Below are 18,564 nucleotides of genomic sequence, written 5' to 3'. Positions count from 1 at the left end.
TCCCCGCTTTGGATGCAGCGTGCTGCAGTGCTGCAGTGAGCTGGTTTAGTGTTTCGTCCTCAATTTCTAGCTTTGGGACTACAGTTTACTACACACAGACACATGAGACCATGGGAAAGGGAGATCAGGGGATGAAGGATACTGTTGTGGCATGCTGAATATCTCCCCCCACACACACACATAAATGACCATGACCACACATTCACACACACACACACACACACGCACGCACATGCCAGGGAAGGACAAAGCGTTCGGTAATGTTTGTGAGGTAAACTTAATTTTGATTAAATTCATTCCACTAGGATGCCCTTTCTGTTGGGCGATAAGCCTTCGGGAACGTCCCAGGGAGCTAAGGCAAGGAGGGGGGGGGGGGGAGAGCGAGGGGAAAGGGACTGTGTGTCCTGGTACCGCAAAACACAAACGTACACGGACGCATCACAAACACGGGCAACGAAGAAGAAGAACCGGCCGGGCACACATCACACGCTCCGGGCAATTGTTTGAGGTTAGGGCATCGACGTCCACTAACTGATTCTTAGTAATGCTGTGCGGCGGAATTGGCGTCCGTCTCTCTAATTAGTGTCTGATCCTTGTGGCGCGTGTCGGTGTGCGTGTGTGTGTAGGCAATTCAATCCTTCCACAGCGCAGCCACAGTCGTTTGCTGATGGGTCGAGGGCAACCCTGTGCGGATCAAGCATAGCATTGTGGTTTGGTGCGGTCCGAGTTCGCTTGTTCAGCTGTTTGTAGTAGCAAACGCTGATCTACCGCATTAGGTCACTGGCCGTGGCCGAATGTTGTAGGACAAACCCCTTTCGGCCAAACCCCTTGCTCCTGTGTACTGTCGAATTAGTAGGTAATAAATTAACACCGAAACATGGGTTCACTTCAAACATTGAATTTCTGCGCGGTCCAACAAACAGGCTGATAAATTATCGGGAAGAAGTATAAATAGAGCACAAATGTTCTAGGGCTTTGGAAGAAAATCCTCTCGAAAGCTGTTGCAATAGTAAAAATAATAAAGTTCGAATCAAAAGTTTTAGTACAAAAATGACAGTTGTACTAAAAACAAAATTAGTTCTTTTGAATCGAACACCTTTAGTACAAGTTTTGATTTTTTTTAGTTCTAAAACATTTCTTAACCTTTTAAATACATTCGACATATCAAAAGCATTTGAGTGATTTTTTCTTAAATAATATTGTAATACGAGCGAATGAAAGGAAACCCAAAGTCATACAAACTCTGATGCACTATACTACACGAATCACTCCGTAAGCAGGTTGTTAGTAGCTTAGTATATCACTCCAGGTTAGCTGCACGGGGCAACGTTCGGTCAATTCCACTCCCGTAAGTTAGTAGTCAAGCGAGCCACGCCGTAGTACAGAAACTCCAAAATGCACTTACTCGCTGCCGCCGGTTCGGAACGGGTCGTGTCAGTCGGTTTCACCTTTTTCTGGCCCTTGCGACCGAGCTGTTGCTGTTCCTGTTTCGGTTGCTGGAATTGTTGCTGTTGCTGTTGCTGTTGCTGATCTTGATGGCGCTGGTGCGTGCTGTAAGGGGAAAGTTTCTCTTTCTTGTGGTTCTTCTTACCGGCGGCCGCGCTGCCTCCGTTCTTGGTGCCCCGCTCGTTACGGATCAGCACCTCCCGGTCGTCCTCCTGCCAGATCTCCTTCAGCCCATTGTCGTTGACCGGCTGGGTGGCTTCGGCGGCGGCGACCGACTTCTTCGGATCGTGCGCACCACTGCTGGATGCGGCCGGCGTACAGTAGGTTTGGGTCGGGAAGGTTGTCAGTGACACCACGGCCAGAAACGATATTACGAGAATGTTCATCTGTGTGGGAAAGAAGTGGAGGGAAGAGAATGGGTTTGATTAGAAAAATTGTTGCTTAAAATATACTCATGTGTCATATATTGTGGTCTATTGTCGAGCTTAATTGTTAGAGAGAAAATTCCTCGAAAATATCAAATCGGTTGTTCAGCAATTTAAATACCAGCAATTTAAAATTTCAATTGTCATAGTGTAGTAATTAAATCTGTGGCTCTGACATGATTACATTTGTTCGAGAGATTATCGTTCAGTTTTCACAATACCGATCTAACCCTTATCAGAATAATTTTGACTGATGCAACTATAAAATCGATCGTGCGGCAAAACCTTCACTTGAACCTGTCTTTAAATGGGACCATTTCCCTGATAGTTTAGCTAGATAGATCGGTCAATATTGGCAGTTGCTTTACATCCACGCCACGAGTCGAAAACGACGCCCCGGAGGCAGAAAGCAATAGACCACACCACTAATCATCGTAAGCATGATGGACGGTTCGCAAGACGCGGCTATGCAAAAGGGAACTGCCGTTCGATCTAATTCCACGTGAAGCCTCCCCCCCCCCTACACACGGTGCAACTTTCCGCACTCGAACTCACAATGGCCTCGTACGGCACAGCGGCCTACAGCAGCCCACAGATGATCCGATCCGGGCCGGGCTGTAACGCACCATAACGCACAACCACATCCAATTCATCTTCAACACCGTTGTTGACCCTTCGGTGAGTTCGCAAAACGTGTCCTGCGCCACAATCTCCCAGCGGGAAGGATGAAAGCCCGCGTTTAGCTTATGAGCGATGATGGTTTGCCTGGGCGCAAACGGTGATGGATGGTACGGTACGAATGAAAATGGCCAATGGTCGCGACCGGTACGGGGCCGCAAGTCCTGGGCAAAGAATACGCACACAACGCTCATCGACGGTTCGGCGGACGATGTAATAATAAATTCTAATTATTTTTCCAGTCACCTTTGTGCCTGACGCTTCCCCGTGTGGAACAAAAAGCGATATGGTCCGGCACATATCCGTGCGCCGGACGGGCCCACCGGTTATACTTTATTAGCATTTTCGCTCTTCTTGTGCCGATGCGGTCCGAGACCGAGCCAGGGGATGGGTGTAATTTCCGTGTCTCCGTGACCGTGAGGGTCATGATAAGTTCTTGAAGCTGGGGCTGGTGAATAATTAAAACTGATTGCCTACATCGTCCACTCGAGCCGGAGCCAGTGGGGAGATAAGCTTCTCTATCGCTCTCTCTCTTTCGCTTGGCACAAAAGACGACTCAAGTTGCTTGGGGATATGTAACATAGCACGGTTTTTCGATCGGTTCTTGAGTGGGGAAATTTTTATGAAAGTAGTGCTAACCTGTCAGTTACCGGATCCGCAGCCAAGCTGAGCACAAAAAAAACGGATGTAAATGTAAGGACAAACCCAACCGTGCACTATAAAATACTTTACATCACACGTTTCGTTAGCGGTGAAAGCCTCGGGCAGGAAATGTCAATTAAATTTTAATTCTTCACTGCGCTCTGCACTCCAGCGAACCGTGGCCACCCCGAGAAACCAAAGCTTTGCCAGGAATTCTCTGCATCTGCATCTCATTACAGTGCATGTAAAGCTTGCTATATATAGAGCGTGCCCTTTTTGGTTGCTGTTGTGGAACTGCTAGCAGCTCGAGATAAAAGAAATAATTTGCAATGGAACTGAAAACTTTTAGCCTTGCGCTCCGAATGGTATCGATCGGAACAACAATTCGCATATGGTGTCCGGGTGTGGTACGTACTTCACGCTTCACCAAATAACCATTTCGCTGTGCCGTACGATCAAGTGGTCGAATTTTATTACCATCTGAATGAGGGCAAGCAACAACAGAAAAAAAGCAGACGCAATTTACGAAACTCCTGGACCGGTGCGCTCTCGGGAGATGCTTTTATTTCGGTCAGTTTTTTTTTCGTTCAGCTGCCATTGCCGTGGATGGTGGCGTAGTGGAAAACCTGGTCCGTAGTTCGTTTGCCGTTCGGTTGTTTACCTACGGCCGGTGGGCGAGTAATTCAAGTTCGTGCTGATGGATTTATTTGATTCGGTATTTTGATTGCTGAGGCCGGAGCCAGCAGCAATTTCAGGGGCTAACAAAAAAAAAACAAAATCATAACAAACGTTAAAAAGCACAAAAGCATCACAGCAATGGCGGTTTGGTGAAGTGTAGCTATTCAAAAATTTATTATATTTTTATATTTTTTTGTTTTACTTTGTTTTATAAGTTTTTAAATTAATTTATTATTTTTCTTAATGTTCTTTTCATTTCTTTTACTAATTGCCCTATTTCATTTTTATTCTGATGTTTTACTTTAGTTATTTTAATTATATCTTCTTTAATTATTATATATTTCAGTAAAGTTTTAGCGAAGTATCCAAAAATATTATTTCCTTTCACTGAAATGCAGTAGAAGCGCAAAAAAGCGCCGAAGTTAAAAGCAAACATTGTTCTGCAGCAATTTATTGTGATTTATAATGGAGCAAACAGCAAAACCAATCCGGTACGTGCTGGCCTTGGTCACGCTTACTCGGGGGCCCGGCTTACGTTTTGCCCATCCGATTGACGACGACTACGGCCACGACGCAAATGGTAAATAATGCCGCTGGAAGTAGTTCACCGGAGCGCTGAGAAAAACCAGAGCAGCAGCATTAAAGTATTTGCTACCACCGGCGCGTGGCAATGGGCCGTGGGTCAGCACAGATACCAATCCCAAGAAGGAGATGTGTTTTATAATAAATGGCAGACCGGTAGTTAGGTACTGGTACTGGAAACGGGCAAAGAATAATTGCTTTTCTTATGCAAACGGTTGTGCGAGTGTATTTTTCATTGGCATTTGGTTTGGCATACCATACCGGTACCGGTAAAGATGATGGTGGTTTGTCTGGAGGATTTATGATGCTGTGGGAAGCTTTTAAAGTGTCTATATTTAGGGAACGATTTTCCAGGCCTTTATTGTTGGTTTTGGTCGATTGAATGTGAACCAGGAGCAAATTCAAAATTTTCCTTGTAACCCCTGTTACCAATCCGCGATAATCATCCTTGTAAGTACTCCGGTCGTATTACACTTCGCAAACAGCATCTTGATTGCGTCTGCCTAAATTAGTATCTTTGATGTCTTGATTAGGTAAAGGCTTTTCACGCCTTCGAGGTTTTTATATCACCACAACGAAAAATGTTTGTGCATCGTCAGATTAAACTCTTGGCAAACTTAATTTAGAGCCACGGGTCCAGTACAACGCAGACCAGCAAATCAAGCAGCAAATAAAGTTGCTTCATCTAATCAAGCGCACCAAATCGTAGAAACCAATTTTACGACCACGTAACTCGCTGGATTTATCATCCTCATCCTGACTGCTGCCATCTATCGGTAACAGTGCGCATTACGGCACGATCAACCATGACCATGGTTTGCAGGGTTTTGTGCGAGCGTCTGTCTGTCTATCTTCAATTCGGTCATTGGTCGGTCGATTGGTCGCCTCGGAGTAGTCGGAAATACACACACACACACGCACAATCGCCTCTACATAAAGGAGGAGTTAGGCCGGTCGCGGAGATATCACTTGGTCACGTCCTTAATTAAATTTCAACAGGCGCCACTCGGACAGCGTACGGTAATCGACTCGCCGGAAGATTTTGGTACGGGCGAATCGCACCCGCGCCCGATGGCGTCCGATTTGTTCCGACTCGTTAGCTATCATGATAATCACCACTTGCACTGGCGTGATTATTTGTGTGCAGGCTGTCGTTCGCCTGGCTCTAAATTGCTATCATAGGACGGGCGGACGGACAGTTGTACGATGAATGCACTCTGTGCTGTTCGGCGAGACGGGGGAAACGAATGTCCATTTATTACGTGCGATGTGATTTTTGTTTTGACGGTCGTATCATTTGCCTAATTGATTTGTGTAAAATTTAAATGCAATGTCCGTACGCAGCCAGTTGCTTGGTGTGAGCGACTGGGCGTCTCCATCGATGTAGGACAATATAAGTTTATTTGTTATTTTTAGTAGTTTTAGAGCGGATTTTGATTTTGATATTAATAAGTTCAAGGTTGATGGTAGTAAAACATTAAATTGAATTTTATTATCCTTAAACTCCTTTTTTATTAGCAATAAACTTCATATCTAACTTGATACACTCATGATCGTTGGGATTATTTTTATCACGAAACTCTTCCCGTACCACACGTTACCTAAAAACACGTTTCCGAAAATAATTCTGAAACGAATGGGAAAGCGCCTTTACCACCATTGTGCATTTTGGCAGATAACATAAAAAGCATCAGAAATCACCGATTCCCGGTCCGGTGGCGCTGGTCAAACGATAAGAAAAGGTTCTCGCCCAGCCATGGCACACCGTGCTGGGTACCGGAAGCGTTTAATTAATAAATCCCTTATAAATCATAGCACTTTTTGCACTTCACAACCCGGCTTCCTTTCTATGGTCGATATTGTTCCAATGGTAGAAAAGAACATGCTGCAGCCGGTTACGGTCTGCAGGACCACCGGTTTAACCTACCGGGGCCCGGTTGGGGCTGCCGTAGAAAAAAAAAAGAATTCTAAAACCCGGTCACAAAATCTGAACCCTTACATTTTGGCCGCTCGCTTTCTGTTGGTACAGATTTTTAGCTTGAATGAATTTCGGTGCCGGAGCTTTTCCAGCAAAATGGAAGAACGAGTCAGGGAGCATGCATCCGTTTGGTGTTCCCGTGACCACTTTTCCAGGTTCTTTTTTTTGTCGGTTACAGAGTCCCGACATCCGGTACGGCTATTCGGCGCGGGTTGTGGGCCGAATGAAAGAGCTATTTCGGCAAGACGATAACCTTTTGGAAGGAACATCGACAAAAAAAAAGGGCTAGCCGGGGTTCTTATCCGTTTCCGGTCGAATGAACGGATGGTACGAAGGTGCTCGCGTATTTCCGGCCCATTTCTAGCTTCCAGTCGTTGGAGTGAATTGAAAGCTCTGCTCTGCTTTCCAGCTTCAATAAAATGAATGTGGGAAATAAAAAAAGGGAAGAAGGTCCGAACGAAGGTTATCGGACCAGAGGAAAAACGTGTGGTGACACACACAGACTCATATAAATTGGGATTCCTTCAATGGGGATAGCTTCGGGAAGCTCGTAGAAGATAGCTTTGCTCCCTACAGTGGCAGGAAGCTTAAAAGGCGGTAGGAAGAAATCGGAACAGATTTATGCAGCATAAACGGTTCCCACCGATGATTCTTACGGGCGTGAATGCACCCGAAAATAGACGCGCACTGGGAATGGATTCTCAACGATTAAAGCACATGTGGCTTGTGGGCTGAAAAAAAAGTAAAAAAAAAATCTGCCAGCTGGGCAGCTGCTTTTTTTCTTCCATTTTGTAATGCTCCTTACAGAAGATCGAACGGAATGTCATCCCTAATGGAGACGCCTGGTGCTCCACGTGACTAGGGGAGGAAATATATATGTATTTCCCCGAATTTAGGTCCGCACACCTTGTGAGTGGAATGCAGTTTTGATAGCGCATTTCTTTGCGCAGTGGCAAGCAGCAAGAGTAATCGTTTTCATATTAGAAAGTTTACCGGTTTACCAGAACAGAAACGGACGCACCGTCCGTCCGTTCCGGCACGTTTTACCTTGACCGGATGGTCCCATCCGATGTGGGACGTGACTGAACGTTAGATATCTCCGGATTTTTTTTTTGCTATTGCAGTTCGAATAGGAAAGGTTGCAGTCACGTGACTTAGGTGCACTTTGCCCAGATAAAACCACGTTGCACTACTTTGTTGGTTTGTGGGGAAGCTTGGTTATGATGCCATCGGTGGGAGCAAAATGAAATATGATGCACTGGACAAACATTTCATAATTTTTCATTACAGAAAGTTTTATTACTTTTTTTCATGAAAGCTGAACCCCATTAACTAGAATTAAATCGACTGGTTGTGGTTCGATTAGACGGTATTTGTTAGGACGGTAAACGAAGCTAGTTCTAGGAAGGTTAGTATAAAATAGTCAATTTAAATTGCCTCTTGTTCTAAATTGTTTAAATTGTTCTAAATTGTTCCAAGAATGTTACTTTTACAGTTTTAACTGAATCGCTTAGTGTAACTTTATTTTTTTGTGTGAAAAAGATCTTATTTAAAAAACTAGCGCCCCCAAAACCGTACCACAAATGCACTGCCTAATTGAGTTTTGGTTGTTAAATTCTTCCCCATCCTACTGGCACACATTCCATAACAGACACTGGGTGGTGGAGAGAACATTTTATTCTTCCTGAAAAAGAAAAAAAATACTATCCCATTTCGGTCTGGAACGCTCCTTTCGTGGAAACTTGGTCGGATTTGTTTACTTTTGCTTGATTGAATTTTAACGCAAACACAACGGGCAGGGCAAAATCGTTCCAAACGAACCGGCCACCGAGACCACCGAGAACGAATGGAAATGCGTTTCGGGTAAACTCCGGTCCAGTTTGGCCGCTAATCCACCAAGCACGGGGATGGGATGTTTTCTATTTTTCCCCCATTCCTGACGATCCTCGAGCTGGTGGTGCCGATGATGATGATTGGACGTTTTGTTATTTTTAATCTAGTCTAGTTCACTTGCACTTCGTTCCACAAGCTGGAAAATCTATCGAAATCCGGAAAATGTAAACACACCGGAGCCTTCTGTACATCGATTGGCTAATGTAACGATGCCTCTCTGGCTCACGGTTCGTGTTGCTAAAGTTCCATCGCAGCGGAAGCATATGGTGAATTGAAATCTTTTCCAATCCCACCCAGACGGGTCGCTCTGGCTAAAGAGGGTGTATACGTGGCCATGCAACACACCACACCGGTGTGGATGCATTATGCGATGAGCCGATTAAAAACCATCCCAGTTCTCTTTGCTTAGACTACTGGAACAAAGAATCACAGGAAACATCACAGGCATCCTGCTAAACACGCTGCCGCACGTGGCCGCTTCTGGCTGGGAAGCATTTTGTCATTATTATCCTTGGCGTGCGACACGCTCTGTACTGCACCATACCACCGTGTACGTGTTTCGCCCGTGTTTATTATGATGGCTCACTGCATCTTTTTCAGCATGAGCTGACACAGAACGGAATAAAATATGAAAGTGTTCAGAAAAAGGGGAAACAACAACAATCCACTGAGTGCAGTAGGGGAAAGCAAATAAATGACTGCGGAAAACGGATGGAGAGCAGTGCAACGGGCAGCTGCAGAATCCACACAAAGTGTGCCTTGTGCACCGGCACCGGGCAGTTATCGCAACCGGAACAACAAACTAATCCGTTTTAACGGGAGAGAACATAAATAGGTATTTGCTATTTCCTGCACTCTCACTCACACGCGCCTGCCAGGGCCATCCTCCACTGCTGCACTACTGGTGGTGGTTTGTTTCACAGTTTTCTTTGCCGGATATACAGTGTGGTTCTCGGATATCATTTATCTTGTGATGCACAGGCGAGAGAAAGTAAAAGAACACTAAACCCTTTGCCGGGTTGTCTCGGTAACAGGATGGAGCAACAAAGAGCAAGGAATGGAAAAGCGGGAGTGAAAAATGTGACGTTAGTTCCTGTCGGACGTCTGCCTAGCCTATTACTCATTCGCCCACCAGTTTGGGAAAGTGGCGCTCTATTCATTAGCGTGGTGGGGATCTAAATTGCGAAGCATTTAAAGTGTTGTTTGTTTATTGAATGTGTTGTACGAGGTGGGGCCGAGCTACGCAATTGGCTGATGGAAAGGTAAATAGCAATTGTTTGCAGCTGTACTTAAAACAAGGGAAACAAAGAGATTGTAACTTTGTAGAGAGAGAGAGAGAGAGAGAGAGAGAGAGAGAGAGAGGGAGAGGGAGATGCGAGAAGTTGAGTTTTTTTCAAAATAAAATAGCAATAAATAATAAATTTTAATATCAGAAAAATATTGCTGTTTGACTATGGATTAACTTAGAAGGTAAATCATATTTTATGATATTTTATGAAAAGAAAAACTCAATAGTATTAGGATAACTTTTGATAGTTCGAAAAATGCGTAGTATGATACGAAAAATTTAGATTTTATTCGGAAGAAAACTAAAATGATTAAAAGACGATGTACGCTGGAGTAAACAGATGATCTTGTAGAACCTTATATTATATAAGCTACTAAATAATTTACTAAAATAAAATTTTACTTTGAACAGGGAATAAATGGTGCCTAAAACCACTGAACTGAGCACAAGTCGTATTACAAGAGTAATACAGAGATCGGCCGTGTGCACTATGTTCTCTAAAATTAATATAAAATATTTACTAAACCCAACGTTAGTTCGCAGCAAAGTAAATTATTCATCCGCCTTAATTAAAGCATAAAGCAGCAAGCAGTGGAGTTTAATTGTGTTCTATTTGATTGTCACGGAGCTGTAGTTGTAGTTGATGTTGCAACATATGACACATGATGGAGAGTTTATTATTAATAAAGTATAACGGCTTGTCACTACATTGTCAACATTAGTGTGAATTATTAATTTCCATAGATTGCAGTGATGCCTAAGCGATCAAAACAGTTGTATCTTGTGAATACTTTCTTCCACTGACTTTTTTATCAAATGACTACTGCAGAGAGAGGCGAATATAATTAGAACTGATAATTTGCTATTTCTTTAATATTAATTCACTTGACACTTTATGATTTTTCAAGGCTTAAATGATATTGAAAACCGATTAAGGTGTTATTTATATTATAGAAATATACTTTTGTGGATGAGTGAATACGAGTATGTTTGCCGTTTTCACGATTTTGCAAGTGACATGCGACTTTTGCCGTAATATTGCTTCATTCCAGTGCGATGAGCCATAATGTTTGTGCTGCATTACGAGAAATTCCAATAAGTAAATTTCGTAGTAGCAATATCCATTTCATAGCTGTCATGTCTTGCCATCATCCATGTGACTGTGCCCCAACGATGTTGCAAAGAAAATATCACGTTAAAATGAAAAATGCACCATCTCCAACACCACTCCCCCTATTGAATGTTACAAGCCGATTGGCCCACACTGCCCCGTATGCCCCGTTCCAATATGCGCGCAAACATATCGTTGGGTGGGAAGGAAAAGAAAGGAACAATAAAAATCGCTTAAAAGCAGCAGCAGTTTGTTGTAATATTTCACCGTGTGCGATGCATCGCTCCGTATTGCTGGTGACATGTTTGCTAATAGGAAATGTATTACACAATTCAACCGAGCTGTGTGTGGGTTTGTGTGTGTGTGTAACACGGTGTGACTGTGGTCACCTTGTGGAAATTTTCCACACACGCCACGGTTACCATTAAACCATGTGTCACAGCGGGAACCATCCAGCCATGCAGCGGGTAATCGAACCGGTGTCCGTGGAGGCAGTCGATGCAGCCAATCGCACCCTGGGCACCGAAAAGCAATTTCTGATACCGGGGATCCCGTTGACAGACGGAATTTGCAGGAACACAAGCAACCAGCAACCACTGCTACTGCACCGGATAGAAACAGATAGCACATTTTCCCTCGAGGGAAAACACAGACCTTCACAGACAGCGGGGGAAAACTGAAGCTACCTGGTTGCAATGTGCAAATCCCACCCGCAAGGGATGCACCTTGTTGAAATTGCATCTTGCTGGTCGGGTGTTTCGAATGAAGGACGGCTTCATTTCGCTCATCGCCCCAACAGGACACACACGCACACACAGGGCACATCAGTAATCCACAGAGAGATAGAGGGAGAGACAAAGAGAGAAAGGGAGCTTTTTAGGGCAGGGAGGACAACAACACCCAACACAGACCACGATTTGGTGTTGTCAGGAGGAAGAGGAGTGATGGGGAGGGGTAAGACGGGGTTCGGATTCAAAATTTGATATTATTGGATTTGAATTTTTCATAAATCCCCATACCGAAGCACCAATCGCCTCGGGCGATTGAGCATTGCCCGTGCGAAGGGAAGAAAAGCTTTTTTATCGTGTGTAGTCCTGCAAAGCGGGAGCACATTGCCCTGGTGTAGAAGGAATGATCCTTCCTTCCAAGCAACCAAAGTGGCCCACTGCTGGGAAAACATCCTGCCTCCCCTCCAAAAACCGATCGAAATGACGAAGAAGATTTAAAGAAAAGGGTTCCGAGGTCCAATTGATTGCTATTTCGCCCTGCCATGGTGTCAATTTTCTGATGGGAGGTAGGTAGGGTGAGAGGGGTGGAAACGATGCCCCACACCCCCCTCACCTTTCATTCGTTATCTCGATTGTAAGGTTTTTGCTTTTCTTTTCTAACACTTCAAGTGGGATGAAAAATGATGTTTCTTTTATTATGTGACGGTTTTCCCCGGGTTTTTCCGCTCGCTCGGCCTGTAGCCGCAGGGTGGTATTTTGCGGTGCCAGGTGTTGGTGGGGGAGGATTTTTTGGGAAGAGTTTTCCATTTAAATAAAATGCTTTCCACCTCTCTCCTTCCCGTCTCCTACCTCTCCCCTTCAAACGAGGAGGGATAGATGTTTCGGAACAGTGAAAAGTTTCAATTCGTTCGCTTTCGTTACACGGCTCATCACAGCTCCAGCTCCAGCACAGTGCGAAGAAGCTTCATTTGAAATTCAATTTATTTTGAACCGATTTAGATATGTGGCAATACACGTCTAGCTCGTCGATCGGGTGCGCACTGTTGCTGCGGTGGCTGTTGCCGATTGGTTTCGCATCGCAACGACACAATGGTGCCGATAGATATGTTGAGCTTCGTTTGCAGTGTTGGTGGAAGGTTTTTGTGATGGCACGGTTTCGGTTTGTACTGGTAAAAAAGAGTTTCCACCCGTAGAAAGCGAATTGACGAATCCAACCATCATAGTTTGAAAGTTGTGGGTCAGTGCACGATTCGGCACTCGCGCTTTATGGGCAAATAAATGGGTCGGGAAAGTTTTAAAATGTTTTCCAGGATAGTGCTACGGAAATGGGATCTGAAACAAAGACATGTTATTTAGAAGAGTTTTCTTCTTTTAAATTGATTGAATTGATTTGAATGAGACTTATTGAATTTATTGCAGGGTTTCCAACCATATAAATGGGATCGTTGAACCACTTAGGGGATAGTTTCAACAGGGTTTCGATCCATAAAACCGATCTTTCTTAATCGTACCCGGAACGATCGAAAACAAACCTAACATATCACAGCAAATGCACTGATTTTTCTTCAAATTATTTCTAGCTCTATTTTATTTTCCCTGCCCCTAATATATTTAAACAAAATATTATGAAAAAGAAATAGAGGTCCAAGCACCACCTCCTTGCCCCGAAGAAAATCAAACAGGACGCTACAATTACATCACAAAAATTACAACCAAACGAAAACGTCAAACAGAACCCCGGAATCGCTCCTGTTCAGAAACTGCGGAAAAGGCTGCACACAAAAAACCACCCCTCTTCGTTTACCGTTCACAAACAAGATGCGCATACAGACAGACCCGCACACGGACCGCTTCATTGGTGTGAGATAATGTTCTTGACGGTTATGATTTCATTCAGTGTGGGACAAATGGTCTCGGCAAATACGGTACGGGTTTCACAGTTGTCATATCGCACGTTGTCCATCGTCCAACGGAGAGCCCAGACCCGACCGGCACAAAGAGCCTCGAGCAATGGTCGGGAAGACCCCGTATGGTTGATGGAACTAGCCAGCACGATCCAAAGTCCGGGGAAAAAACAGGGACATATCCGACGGGCGTATGAGATGTGCTGTGAACTATCTGCCTGGGCTGGGTGCAATCAGTGGTGGGATGAAAAATGAACCGTATGTCAGTTATAGGCACGGATTATTACAGCCATTTCGAAGTCGGACCGGCCATATATATACATATATGTACATCTGCAGTCACACATTTTGAATACATGCACACACTCATACAAATCCATCTCACGTGCACACATGTCCCCTCCGCCTTTCTGCTTCAGGGGAAGGAAAAGTCACCCTGTTAAGGATGGACATAATTCCCATCATTCAATCAAATGGCGCTGGGGTAGGTAAGGAAGAAGCAAAAAATCACACCAGTGACATCCATACGAATCTGCAAACATCGAATCTGAATGGCGGGATGGGGGACCAAACAAAATGAATGTGAAGTGTGTGTCTCTGTTTGTGCGTCGTCGGTTTGCGTGTGGAATGCAAAATTCAACTATCATTTGTTTTGATTTGTGCGTGCGTACTCTTTTATTTGTTTGAAGCAATAAAAATTACTGTGAGCGACTGGGCGCCTCCATTCGATTTCGGAACATATTTTTGGCACCGGAATGGAGGAGCATGGGCACGATGGCGCACCATCTGGGGAGGGGGAGGAACATTTTATGGATGGCTTTTTGTTGTGTAATTGGGTTCGTTTATCTCTTTTATGAGGCGGAAATAAATTGACATGTGAAGCGATGCGGCTCGGCTTCGTTTTGGGATGAGCCTGAATGATTTCGGCCAGCCCGTTTGATGCGCGTCAGCCGAGTTGCGAGTGTTCGTTCTGGTGCAATCGAGAGTGAGATGCGAAGGGAGATTTTGGATAGGATTAATATTGCATATTTCAAATAGATGCGTTTGATGCGGATGAGGATGGGAGGTGGTAGGTTGGACGGATAATTTAGAGGCTGCGACTAGGTGATTTATGGTGGAAAGTTTTCCGAATGCTTTTCATATATTTATATATGAATTTGACCTAGCGAGACATGATTTCGATAAAGGTTAAGAATATAAATAGTTGCCTTTAAATCCTTTTTTCCTTAGAATTATGGATTGCTGTATAATCTCATCTCTCATATGCCATGTCACGTTACTGATGTCATTGTTCGGGGAGGATTAGCTCAGATCTCATATGAAACCTCAAACTGTGGGATTTGCGGACTAGTCCATTCTTTTCATGGTCCAGCACAAGAATACTACATCAGAATCGACTAGAACTGTTATAGCTCATCCATCCGACACGGTTTTGAGATCAAAAAGCAAAAGCAATCGCTACAGCTAGCGTCTTTCTATGAAATAGTTCGAATATCCCAGGACACCAACAACTTCTGCCAACAGCAAAAGGCATATAGACTTCCGCTGCGTACGTGACTACGATTGAAGCGTTTGATAATTTCCTATCCCGTTCCGAATTGGCTCAATCGAGCCGTATCGGAGGTTTGTGGCGTCACATGGCTCGATCTCGTCATCATCATTCGTCCTCGGGAAGGAAAACTGCGCACATCTCCGCAAAGCGATGTGTCGATTGGCAAACGTTAAACGGGTATTTTACACGCTGAGTAGATCTCGGTTTGCCGCTTGCCGATCTAGGCAGGGCGCAAAAACGCGTGTACCATTTATGCTTATCGGCATCGTGTTCACCCCGAGTTCGGTTCGCCAGGTCCCGGGCTTGCCGGGGGCTTATCCCGATTGAACATGCGCGTGTGTGTGCGTGAATTTGGTTGGCCTCCAATAGGAGTTAACTTGAGGCTCATAAATATTCAATATCTAGCTCGGCGACGCACACCACCACAACAATGGCAGCCAATAGACAAATTGGAAGATGAATTCGCGGCAAGAACAATCGAGTTGTGAGGAAGCACAAGAAAAAAAAAACACGGTGACGATGATGGCGCGAGAACCCGGAATCGGGAAAGCAATTTCGAAGTTCGAGAAATTGGTGCGTGCTATTTCTGCGCCTGGCACGCCATTTTGTTCGTCACCTGGAAACGTGACGCCATCGATCGAGATTCAACCGAACGGGGAGAACAATGGGTGGTGTGGTGCCTATCTAGGGGTAATTGTGGTGTCACAACATCGTTTTGCGGATTGTTGGCATAAAATGGAGCCGGAATGGTGGTGCCAACTACCAAAATGGGGATGAAATCAGCGACAATCCAGCCGAAAAGGTTGGTTGAGAAATTGGGCTATTCTTGAGGATGTTTGGGTTGAGGACGTAAAATAAACTTCCGAAAACTAGCTGTAATTGTCAACTGTTAGTGTTGGATTAATCGGAAGCTTTCTTCAAGGTCGTTAGACAGGCGGGTCCTTTCTCTGTTGAGAGAGCCTCATTGGCCGAATGCTTATTGTTCGTGTGGGAAACTCCAAGTTGTACCAATGCAGAACCTTACAAAACTGTCCCATTTTACTGAGTTGAGATGCTTTAATCCAATTTATAAGACGTCTTGAAGCCGAACGGGAAAGTTTCGCTCCGTCGCCCAACCAAATATAATTTAACTAACACAGACATATCGCTTTGTTGTGTGTGTGTGAGTACCTGCAAGGGTAAAAACAAAAGGGAAGCTTCGCTTGTGGTATCTGATATTCAAAAGTGAAGCTGGGAAGAAAATTTTATGCACGTTTCACATATCTATAAATATTTATGAACAAGAGCGCGGGTGATGCTCGAGCGCGGGTTGAGTGCGAGTAAGTATATCATATCCATTCCTTGCCGAATCTGTGGCATAGAGTTATCTGCTTTGTTTGTCTCTTCCAACGTTCATAAAACCCTCCAATGCCCTCAGATGTGGCATTCCTCGAGCCAACATACATTTGCCAGCACATTTGTTTGCCGAAACCAAAATTGCTACAAGAATTGCCAAAAAAAAGGGGAAGAGCGCAGAAGGAAAATGTGGGAAAACAAATGGAATCGTATGAATCTTGCTTTTCTGCCGTACCGCTCTCGCATCGCCAGCATCATCATCATTATTATTAAGAAACGAAGCGAGCGTGAGCGAATTGAAAAATGCTTTCCAAGCATATTATATGTGTGTGTGTGTGTGTGTGTGTCGGTGGCAAAACTGGCAAATGCTGCTCGATTAACTCAATCATCATACTCGCATCATCCCTCCGCTCTGGCACCGTCGGTTTCGGTTTGAGCCGAAATTTGAAAAGTAGCATTTATTAACATTTCTTTTCCCTTGGGTTGCAGGTTTTTTCGTTTGTTTTTCTTCCCCCATTATTTGACTTCTTACTTTTGTTTGACAATTCGTGATGGAAGAAATGATTTCCACGCTCCCCTCTATCCCCGGAAGTGGCAAGCATTGAACGCAAATTGGGCATGAAACGGTTCGGCGATAAACGTTTCGTTCGGACCAACAAAGGCCCAAATTTTGCAACGCGCGAACATGAGGTAAAAGCACACCAAATCAGAGCTGAATGTCTAATCGTTTGAAGCAATGGTTCGATTTGGTTTGGATTTTTGCAGCTTTTCTTTTATGAAGGGGGATCTTTTTTATCGGTAAATCGAACGTTCCTTGAAGTACCTGGAAGGTTGATAATTTTGACTTGAGTTGACTGTGTACATAGGATACATAGCAGATATCATGCTCGTGTGTGAGTAAGCTCAATGTAATTTTGCTGCTCTTGCCTACTGGTAAAAAAATCAATGTATGATAATTTTTTCAGCCTCCATGGAGATTTTCTAGCTCAAGTGATACTTGGGAAAACCACCAAAAAAGTGTCCCATATCTGCGCTCAAGAAAAACCATGTACTTGTTCAGAATCGATACACCTCACTTGTACGCTAACGCTTTTATTGCCTCGACTTATCCCTAATACGACGGCACCCGGGGAGCAAGCTTTCTCTCGGCCTGGTTACCCGCTCAACAGTTACCCGTACTGCTTAACGTGGTAGTAAATTTATATTTTGTTTTGCCAGTTTTACACGCCGCTTCCCAACTGTGCAACAACCATTCATCTCGACTAAAAGGGAGGGAAGCATTTAGAAGGGACGGTTTTTGTTCTCATCCACTCGTGCGTCATTTGCCCGGAGTGCAGGATGAGGACGACGACGATGATGATGATGATGGCTTTTTTGTTTCGATACACAGGCCCCGCTTAATGGTGGTTGGTGGCGTTAGAAATAGGTGTTAATACCGGGACCGGGAGTACCGGGAGTGCCTGCTGGGGCATCCGGAGATCGTTCTCAAGTGTGCGCGAGAAGCTTTCGAGACATTGACTAATGGTGGGTAGCGGTGGCCTGTTGCTGTGAAGCTATCCACCCGAATGGCCAAAGTCCTTGGGATGCGATGAATGGTGAAACGCATTAGTGGAAACGCTACGCATTAAGAGGTGTAGATGAGTAGATTTATTGTTGGAAGAAGAAAACAAATACTGAAGGCGTCTTTTACAGTAAGAGCAAGAGTAGGAGTAATTAGAAATATTTGTTCCCCGTATTCTGAACTGCCTACAGTTTTGTATTTATGAATATTTGCTGCATGGGGATGTCTATAGAAGATCCAGCGTTGTCTGCTCATGAGAGTCTTCCAAGACTTCGGAATAGTAACTTCACGGATCGTATTCACTTAATCAGTCGAGATTTTTGTATAAGCTGATAACACAGTCATCAAGGAGATAGTCCTAAGCCTCGCGTTTGAAAAAGAGAGGCGATAGCACCTTTGAAGTCTTCTAAAACTTCACCTATTTTGTGTGGAAATTTCGCCAAGAAAACTTCTTCTGTAGGACTGTACAATACATGCATGGTCTCAGTACTCATATTCACTAGTTGGACATAGATTCTGTTTAGAACTGAAGAAAGCCTCTGAGTTGCGGTCGAATGATACTCACTATAATCTTCAGAATTACGTTTTGGCTCAGTACAACGATGCAGATGGGAGTTGTGTACATTATCCTCACTATTAGTTGGCTAAGGTCATGTCATTAGAAAGACACCAAGCATCTCAGTTGGAAGCGTATGTTTGAAACTTTCACATGGATAAACAAGGAGTTTAGAACCGAGCTACGAAGGAGTTCTGGTGGCTGCTT

At 44.3% G+C, this 18,564-nt stretch overlaps 1 protein-coding gene across 3 annotated transcripts in view; it reads right to left on the bottom strand.

Moving 5' to 3' along the window:
• Positions 1 to 18,564, bottom strand: part of LOC118512751 (protein naked cuticle-like) — a 54,944-nt gene that overhangs the window by 6,290 nt on the left and 30,090 nt on the right. For all 3 annotated transcript variants that reach the window (XM_036057638.1, XM_036057639.1, XM_036057640.1), the window contains exon 3: positions 1,406 to 1,832. In XM_036057638.1, the coding sequence (XP_035913531.1) occupies positions 1,406 to 1,832 (427 nt within the window). The remainder of the gene's footprint in view (positions 1 to 1,405; positions 1,833 to 18,564) is intronic.

This window comes from Anopheles stephensi, chromosome 3 (genome assembly GCF_013141755.1).
Source record: "Anopheles stephensi strain Indian chromosome 3, UCI_ANSTEP_V1.0, whole genome shotgun sequence".
Lineage (NCBI taxonomy): Eukaryota > Metazoa > Arthropoda > Insecta > Diptera > Culicidae > Anopheles > Anopheles stephensi.
The sequence above is the reverse complement of the archived record's forward strand: the minus strand, read 5'-3'. Positions and strand labels throughout refer to the sequence as shown.